This window comes from Saprolegnia parasitica (genome assembly GCF_000151545.1).
Source record: "Saprolegnia parasitica CBS 223.65 unplaced genomic scaffold supercont2.147, whole genome shotgun sequence".
Classification (NCBI taxonomy): domain Eukaryota; phylum Oomycota; class Saprolegniomycetes; order Saprolegniales; family Saprolegniaceae; genus Saprolegnia; species Saprolegnia parasitica.
In genome coordinates, this window is record NW_012156541.1 from 8,267 (window position 1) to 16,533 (window position 8,267).

At 62.3% G+C, this 8,267-nt stretch overlaps 5 protein-coding genes across 5 annotated transcripts in view; 2 read left to right on the forward strand and 3 right to left on the reverse strand.

Moving 5' to 3' along the window:
- The first annotated feature begins 3 nt into the window (after window positions 1–3).
- Window positions 4–2,333, forward strand: SPRG_15089 (hypothetical protein). Its single transcript, XM_012354128.1, has 2 exons — window positions 4–602; window positions 652–2,333. The coding sequence occupies exons 1-2, from the start codon at window positions 430–432 to the stop codon at window positions 2,294–2,296; spliced, it is 1,818 nt and encodes a 605-aa protein (XP_012209518.1). The 5' UTR covers window positions 4–429; the 3' UTR covers window positions 2,297–2,333.
- On the reverse strand, window positions 2,304–3,652 carry SPRG_15090 (hypothetical protein). Its single transcript, XM_012354129.1, has 3 exons — window positions 3,459–3,652; window positions 3,121–3,412; window positions 2,304–3,074 (listed from the first exon to the last, which is right to left on the reverse strand). Exons 1-3 carry the CDS (start codon window positions 3,620–3,622, stop codon window positions 2,343–2,345), a joined length of 1,188 nt encoding a protein of 395 aa, XP_012209519.1. The 5' UTR covers window positions 3,623–3,652; the 3' UTR covers window positions 2,304–2,342.
- A 97-nt stretch (window positions 3,653–3,749) lies between these two features.
- SPRG_15091 (hypothetical protein) lies at window positions 3,750–5,445 on the reverse strand (the record flags this gene model as incomplete). Its single annotated transcript, XM_012354130.1, has 10 exons — window positions 3,750–4,217; window positions 4,263–4,313; window positions 4,370–4,507; window positions 4,558–4,650; window positions 4,695–4,785; window positions 4,830–4,942; window positions 4,988–5,026; window positions 5,070–5,216; window positions 5,261–5,341; window positions 5,383–5,445. 10 exons carry the CDS (start codon window positions 5,443–5,445, stop codon window positions 3,750–3,752), a joined length of 1,284 nt encoding a protein of 427 aa, XP_012209520.1.
- A 989-nt stretch (window positions 5,446–6,434) lies between these two features.
- On the forward strand, window positions 6,435–7,079 carry SPRG_15092 (hypothetical protein; the record flags this gene model as incomplete). The annotated part of the gene is made up of 3 exons (XM_012354131.1): window positions 6,435–6,558; window positions 6,609–6,934; window positions 6,957–7,079. The coding sequence occupies 3 exons, from the start codon at window positions 6,435–6,437 to the stop codon at window positions 7,077–7,079; spliced, it is 573 nt and encodes a 190-aa protein (XP_012209521.1).
- A 96-nt stretch (window positions 7,080–7,175) lies between these two features.
- The window catches only part of SPRG_21495 (NEK protein kinase), a gene marked incomplete at both ends in the record, with an annotated part of 2,631 nt that continues 1,539 nt past the window's right edge, over window positions 7,176–8,267 (reverse strand). Inside the window, 2 exons of the mRNA XM_012354149.1 lie at window positions 7,176–7,615; window positions 7,660–8,251. Of these exons, the coding sequence (XP_012209539.1) occupies window positions 7,176–7,615; window positions 7,660–8,251 (1,032 nt within the window). The remainder of the gene's footprint in view (window positions 7,616–7,659; window positions 8,252–8,267) is intronic.

Consider the following 8,267-nt stretch of genomic DNA (forward strand, 5'->3'; position numbering starts at 1 on the left):
CAGACGCCGATCGCCGATCGTCCGCTCGACACGCGAAAGCGTCAGCAGCCTGCGGAGCCGCGCCCGCCACGCTCGCCCGAGAACAAGCGTCGCCGGACCGAGACGGCTCGTCCTGCCCCGCCCAAAGATCAGCAGCCGACGAAGAAGCACGACTCGTTCTCCGCCGCAGAAAAGCAGAAGGAGCTCTCGCGTGTGCTCCGCGAGCCGTACCAAGCGCGCAGCAGTCGCGTGCTTCTCAACTTTAACCTCTGGCTCGCCGAAGCGCGGTTGGCGCAGGTGTACGCGCGGCTCGCGATCGACGACGTCCAAGCGATTGTGACCAACACGCTCAAGGCCGACGCCAACGTGAGTCCGTTCCTCGAGTCGTACGACGGCGTCCCGAACCCGAGCAAAGTATGCATCGTGCTGGCCAAGGGCGTGCACCCGGACATGCTGGGGCGGGCGGTCACGAGCCCGGACGTGGCCTTGCCCTTCTTCGAGTCGTGCTCGACCGTGCCATGCGGCCTCGCGTCGGCGACGGCGCTCAAGACGTCGCAAAAGCCCAAGGAAGTCGCGCTGTCCGAGTCGCTCTTCCGCTTTCCTCTCGCAACCACGTACCTCGAGTACGCATTGCACTCTTCACCGATCGACTGACTCCTCATCCTCTACTAGCGTGCTGTCGCCCGACGAGCTCTTTGGCAAGTACGAGGTCACGCTGCTGGCGCAGTATACGTCGGACGCACGCGGCTGGACCGACGAGATCATCTTGCAGCCGTCTGGCACCTTTTTCCGCAAGACCACGCTGCAGTCGGGCGAGTGGAAGCTCGACGGCGACCTTCTGCACTTGCAATGGACCTTGGCGAGAAACAACGACGACGCTGACGAGTCCAAGCCGCAGGTCGTGACGGCGATCGACGTGCTCATGGCCGAAGACGACCGCTTGCGCGGCTTCTGCACCAGCGCGACGCTCGACAAGCAGTACGGACTCGCGTCGCTCGACCCGGAGCGACCTCTCGTGAAGCGCGTGCTCAAGGTTACGGTGCTCCGCGCGGCCAAGGTCAACGCGGCGCTGGCAACGCCGTCCCTGCCGTCGCTTTGGACGGCCGAGCCGACGTTGGAGGACTTTATCTTGTCGCGGGACGAGATGATCGCGTACGGATACCCGATGGACGTGACTGTCGAGCAGCATTTGCTCATGAAGACGACCAAGAACCGCTCGATGGACGTGTACAAAGCCACGATGCCCTTAGACGATAAACCAGACGAGGTCGACAACCTCTTCGCCCTCGACTGCGAAATGTGCGAGACCGACCTCGGCTCGGAGCTCACGCGCGTGACCGTCGTCAACGCCGACGGCGCGACCGTCTACGACACGCTCGTGAAACCTCGGAGCACGATCTTGAACTACCACACGGAGTTTAGCGGCATCACAGCCGAGTCGCTCGCCGACGTCAAGACGACGTTGGACGACGTCCAAGCCCATTTGCTTTCGCTCTTCTCGGCCTCGACGCTGCTCATTGGCCACTCGCTCGATAGCGACCTCAAGGCGCTGCGGCTCGTGCACCTCCGTGTCGCCGACACGGCGATTTTGTTTCCGCACCAGCGTGGGTTCCCCTTCAAGCCGTCGCTCAAGGCGCTTGCAAGCACCTTCTTGAACGAGACGATCCAGGACATGGAAGGCGGCCACGACTCGGCGCAAGATGCCATCGCGGCGCTTCGCCTCTTCCAGCTCAAGCGGCGCGACGGGCTCTGCGTCGGGCTTCCGACGCCGCCGCCCTGCAGCCGCGCCTACACGACGCTGCTCGAGGAGCTGCCGGACGCGACCAAGCACTTTGGACGCGTCGCCGCCACCGCTTTGCCCAAGCCATGGGCGCTCTACTCGAGCGGGGACCTCAACGACTTGCTCGCCAACGCCATCACAAATGCACCGCCCGCTGACGTGGCGAGCTACGACTCGCTGACGCTGACGCCCGATGCGGCGACAAAGGACTTGCTGTGGTATGAAGTGGATGCGGTACCGAGCCGCGATCCCAAGCTGTACATGGACACGGTGCACCTCTGGAAGCGCGCTCAAGTGGCGGCGATCACCGAGCTGGACGCGTCGCTGACCAAGCTGGCGCGCGAGCTGCCGCCGCAGACGCTGCTGCTCGTGCTGCCGCAGGCCGACCTCTCGATCTACCGCTACATGAAGGCGATCCGCATGAAGTCGCGCTGGAACGAGTGGGAGAGCGGCTGGACCGACGCCGACCAGTACGCTCTCCAGTACGCCTACTCGGGCCTTCTCGACTCGGCTCTCTTTTTGAAGCGCACGACGTAGATAGTGTATCGAGATAAGATGCCATGGAATTTGAGGATGCTTTCAACTAGTCCGACTCGTCTTCGTCGACCAACGTCCGGCGCTTCTTGGCACTCGACGAACGCATCATCTCTTCCTCCTCGTCGTCGTCATCGTCGTCGTCCGGCTCGCTTTCGTCCGACGCTTGTCGGTTGCGCTGCTTCATGCGGTACTCGTCGAGGCCGCCGGGGCGCGGAGCCGCCGGCCGCTTGCTCATCGGCTTCTCCGGCTTCTTGGCCGCGCCGCGCCCACCGTACTGCTGCTTGATCGCAGACAAGTTGTCGTCGTCGTATTCGACGCCGTCGTAGCCCTCTTCGAGAAAGCCGGCGTCCATGCGGCTCGAGCGGTCGCGGTCGTACTCGTACCCGTCGCGGTGCTTCTTGCGGTTCTGGAGACGCATCTTCTCCTGGCGCGCGTTCGCACGTTGCTCCTTGTCGAGCGTGCCATCGATTTCGGAAATGTACTCTTGGATGCGGACGACGGCCTTGTTGTGACGCGCCCGCATCGACATCTTGAGGCTCTGGTGGGACGACGACGTGGTCGCGATCGGGCGGATCGTGAGCTTCTTCGAGACGCGCCCGTGGCACTCGAGGACGGTCTCGTCCGTCGACTGCTCGTTCGCAAAGATGAACGAGTTGGCGACCTTTTGCTGGGTGAGCGTCAGCGCTTCGTCGCCGACAAACATCGTATACGTCCCGTCCTCCCACTTGACGATGCGCGTGTTCGACTCGCGCTTCGGACGCCCCGTCGCCGGATCCACCTATGTGCTACGTAGGTCGCCGGATACAAGTGTGTCGAGTGCGTACAAGGACGTTGCCGTCGGCGTCGGTCGCGTACCGCCATCGCACGTAGTTGCGGTAGAGGCCTTCGTCGCCCGTCTCCTCCTTCTCTTTCTGAATGCTCGCCTGTGTGTACGCGTCGGGCACGAAGCGCAGGATGTTGGGCGGGCGCGTGAAGAAGTAGTCCGTGTTCGTGGGCGCCTTGGCCGCCTTTGGGATGTGCAGTTCGTCGTGGTGGGCATCGGGCACCTCGCGCGGCATGGCGCGCGCGGGCGCAACGTCGCGATCTTCGTCCCGGATAGGCGACTCCTTGATACCGCTACAGGTGCGTGAGCCTCGTAGCAGGATGGAGACACGCAGCCTACGAGGCCTTGAACTCTTCCTCGCCCGAGTCGTAATCCGAGCCAAAGAGGTCCGCCATGTCTTCGTTGTCGGAGCCTGCCGCCGCCTTGGCCGGCGCCTTCTTCGGGCTGCCGCCGTCCGAGGACCCGCTGTCGCTAAAGAGGTTCGCGTCCTTGGCCTCCGACATCGCGCGGTTGGTTTGCTCGCCGCAGAAATTACTGGCCTGCCATCCGGAAAACCGTATCCGGAATCAAGGGCGACAGACAACCTTTCCACATACTATTACCATTTCCGAACCGTGTATTAGTAGAGGACTAGGCTCGACGCGCCTTGTGGCGGTCGACGTACGCCTCGAGGCTGCGTTGGAGTCCATACCACGGCAGCCACGCCCAGCTCGTGAGCGCGATCCAGTAGAGTCGCCAGTCGACGACCAAAACCGCCGTGGCCTTCCAGACTGGGTACGGTGGCGCGCGCCAGAGACTGGCGGGTGACGGGACCGTCCAGAGCCGGGCGAGCCCCAATTTCGAGTGCGCAAGGAGCCACTCGGTCCAGGGCACGACCGGCGGTTTGCACTCGTGCCGGAGGTGGACCGAGAGCTCGTGGAAGAGCGACCGCTGCTTCCACGGAGACCCGCTCGAGAAGAAGCCGTCGCGCGGACTCCGCGGGCTCACGGGGGATCGCTGCAGGTACTCTTCGTACTTTTGCATCAGCCCTTCGGCGACGTTGCGCTCGTGCGCAAGCCGCTCGGCCATGATGTGCCGCTCGTTCGTCAGTGTGAGCACCTAATACATCTGTGGTGCATCGCCAACTCGTCGGTGGTTGTGTACTTGGTCGGTCGCCAACGCCACGCGCTCGCGCAGGCCTGCGTTCTCTTCATTCTACGCGCCATGCTCCGGTGAGACGCTACGAGGGAGGGAGGAAGAGCGGTGTGTACGAGGCTCACGACGGTGTCCGACTGCAGCGCGTGGCGGTGCTCCAAGCTCGCAATTTTGTCGCGCAACACGCGCACCGTGTTGGCTTCGCTCGTCAAGTGCGAAAGCTGCTGGCTCCTCGCATCGTGCACCTTGGCCGCCTGTCGAGCAAGGCGCAAGGTAAGAAGGGATTCGAATAGAGGTCGCGTACAAGCTGCGCAGCTTCCCGCGCCACCTTGAGGTCGTGCATCGCTCGCTGCGCTGTGCTCGTCGCACTCACGTGGTCGCACTGCAAGGCTTCGTGCTACCGCCAACGATAGGAGCCTCGAGCGGATGTGATTGCGGTACCGTCGCGTGCAGCTCTCGGTACTGCTGCTGAAGCTTTCGATACCGCTGCTGCAGTCGACAGAGATCGTCGACGGTCGTCTTGGCATTGCATCTGCACAGCATGAGGACCAACGCGAGCACGATCCTCTTGTGTACTTGAGGTCGGCGTTCTCGATGCGGAGGTGGTCGAGCTCGGCGTCCGCGTGCAGGCGCGCCGACCGCAGCGCATTGTAGTCGTGCTGCAGCGTTGCCAGGTCGCGCTCGAGCACCTAAGCGCGCTTGGGTCGCGTGTCGAGGCGAGCGCGCGTGCGTACCTGCAGCCGCGCCGTGTCGTCGCTGTGCTGCTTGGTCATCTGCAAGGAGATTGTCAATCGAGTACGACATAATGGAGCGTACGGAAGCGAGCTTGGACTCCCATTCGTAGTCGAGCTTTTGGTTTTGAAGCAAGAGCGACTGGCCAATGCGCGCCGCGAGCTGCGTCTCCTCTTGGGCTTCCTCGAGCGCCTTGGACTGGCGTTGGAGCTCCGTCTCGAGAATTTCCACCTCGGCTCATGCTATCGTCAAGAACCAGAAAGACTGGGGCGTACCTTTTGGTCGGTCGAGATCTTGGCGAGCTCGAGCCGTCCACCGACGCCGATGGACTTGACCCGCCGATGGCTTCGCTTGGCCTACGTACGCCTGAGTCGATGGCGAACCAATGTAGTCGTACGGCTATCGTTGGGTGCACGAGCGCGCTCACTTCGTCCCGGTCCTCGTCGCTCGTGCTGTCCATGCGAGCGGCTAGCGATCTTTGGGGTGGCTTCGATTGTCGAAGGCAAAAACGAAGATACACATCGAAGATCGAAGCCAGGAGCATCCACGTGGCATGGCCACGACGCTCAGCACCACATATGAGCCAATCATGGAGGCGGACCAATCCGCTTCAGAATCGGTCAAAGATCGTTTGCGCCCCGAAGAGAAAACTTGCCAGCTACTAGAGGGCACTGCGCACGAGCTAGAGCCATAGATCGGTGCAAGTGTACGGGCTCTCGCATCGTCCAAGCGTGGCGCGTCGACGTCGCAGACCCTCATGCGACGCGCGCGTGACGCACCTCCAAGGTGACGACTCGACGTCAAGCCCCGACCGGTAGCACACAGATATGGCTTCGATGGCGAGTGCCTCGACCACTTGCACGTTGTCTGCGCGGTCGCCGTCCATCGGCGGAAAACAAGAGCACACAAGATTGGTGCATTCGAACGAAGTGGCCCCCCATCTCATGCACAGGACATTACGCTTATAACAAATGCTCTCATGAATTGGCTGCTCGAGCCTCGTCTCGCGCTTGAACGCGCCACACGAGGCGAGACGCTGCACTACGGCAGGTAACCACCTTGTGTGTGTGTCTATGCCCCATAGACACTGCCTTGTTTGTGCAGCAGGCGCTCGCGTCCAACTGTCGCGCGCCGTACTGGTACAACGTCGAAACGAGCGTCGAATCGAGCGCGAATCGAGCGGCAAATGTAGCGTCCCCTGTAACCAGTGTCGAATGGCCCACGACGGCGACACGTTGACGCACCGATGCCAATGGACATGCTCCTCGGTTGGTCGTTTCGAGGCGCCGATGAGACTCGGTGGACGCGATGTTCAAGGTTATAAGAACGTAGAGGTGTTTTCACCCACGCCAGCTGGTGCGCACTGGCGTTGGTGCCGGTCTGATCGTTGACGTATGCAGTCTGAGAGGTTTTTCGACTGACTTGCCCGTTCGCTCAGAAGAAGAAGAGATGCAGTCGGCCGACTCGCGCGAATACAAGCTCGTGGTGCTCGGCAGCGGCGGCGTCGGCAAGTCCGCGCTCGTCATCCGCCTCGTCACCGACAACTTCCTCGAGGACTACGACCCTACGATCGGTACGTGAAGATGGGCCCGATGCATGGCGGTTGACGCGGGGGCCATGTAGAGGACAGCTACCGCAAGCAGGTCGTGATCGACCAGAAGCAGGCGCTCCTCGACATCCTCGACACGGCGGGGCAGGAAGAGTACACGACGATGCAAGACCAGTGGATGCGCGAAGGCAAGGGCTTCCTGCTCGTGTACAGCATCACGAGCCGGACGACGTTTGACGAGATCAAGACGTTCAAGGACAAGATCCTGCGCGCCAAGGACACGAACCGCGTCTCGATGGTGCTCGTCGGCAACAAGTGCGATCTCGAGCGCAACCGCGACGTGAGCTTTGCCGAAGGCCAAGCGCTCGCGCGCGAGTGGGGCTGGTCCCTTCATGGAGACGTCGGCGAAGGAGCGCATCCAGAACGAAGACTGCTTCTTCCAAGTCGTGCGCGAGATCCGCACCATGGACGCGCCGAAGAAGGCGCCGACGACGAAGAAGCCGAGCCCGACCAAAGAGAAGAAGTCGTTCTGTACCATTCTGTAATCGCCCTCGCGTATATATATATATCTGTATGTCTACAACGCGCCAGACAATCCAACTGTGGAGATACAGACGACAGTATTAGTAGTAGATAGACGACTAGACGAGGATCCCGTGCTGGTACTTTATCCGGTACAGCATGATGTCGGGCGGGCAGTCCTTCATGTACTGCGTGAGCCACCCGAGCATCTCCGACTCGGACGAGCCAAAGTCCTCGAGGTAAACGCTAAAGAGCTTGGGGAGGCGCACGGTGCGTGGCACGGTCTCGACCACAATATGGCGCTCGCAGTACGCCTTCATGGCCTGCTCCAAGTCCGTGTCCGTGCGACCCGGTCGCAGAATCACCGCCTCGGCCGGCGTCGCCAAGGGCGCGGCAAACTCGAGCAGCGCAAGGAGCGAGCGCGGGTCGCGCGTCCGGAAGCAGTACGCAATGCGTGGGTCGTGGTTCTCGAGCTGGCGGCCCCAGAACGCGGACGGCGGCTTGCGGTTGCTGCGGAGAATGCCGTGGCGAATGTCGGCCAGCGAAAACGTGAGGCCCCCTACATCCAAACGCTCGTATCAACTTGATACAAAGATATCATACCGAGGCGGTAGACGATCTCCTTCTCAAACGCCTTGTACTGGTCCGACGTGTGGGGCACGCCGAGCTCGATCGCGCCGTGGAGCACCATGGTGTTATAAATATTGATGAAGAACGTCTGCCGGTCCTTGGTCGTGAGCTTGGCAAGGTCCACGAGCTGGAGCTTGGCGATGGTCTTGAGAAACACGCGGTAGAGATTCGCGCCCGAGTAGTCGACGTCGGGCGGCGGGTACGACCAGTGGAGCGCAATGCCGTGGGGAAACTTGGCGTGGCTGTGGAGCTCCGCCGCGAGCGCGCGCGCCTCGAGGCACACGTCCATGGGGCTCACGTCCATGGGCGACGCAATGTAGCGCAGATTCCGCGCCTGGCCGACCTCGTCGACCTGGAAGCGGAAGAGCGCATCTTCGACGGGCCCGCCGCGCGTCCACTCGAGCGTCCGCTCGAGCGCCCGAGGGTGCTGCGCCGACACAATGTGCAGCGCTTCGCTCACAACGAGCTCCTTGATGGCCGCGAGGCCCATGTCGTAGATCTCGCGCTCGGGCTTGAGCGGGTTGGCCTTGTTCTCGCGGTAGTCGCGTACGAACGCGGCCGCGATCTCGCGCCCCGGGGCG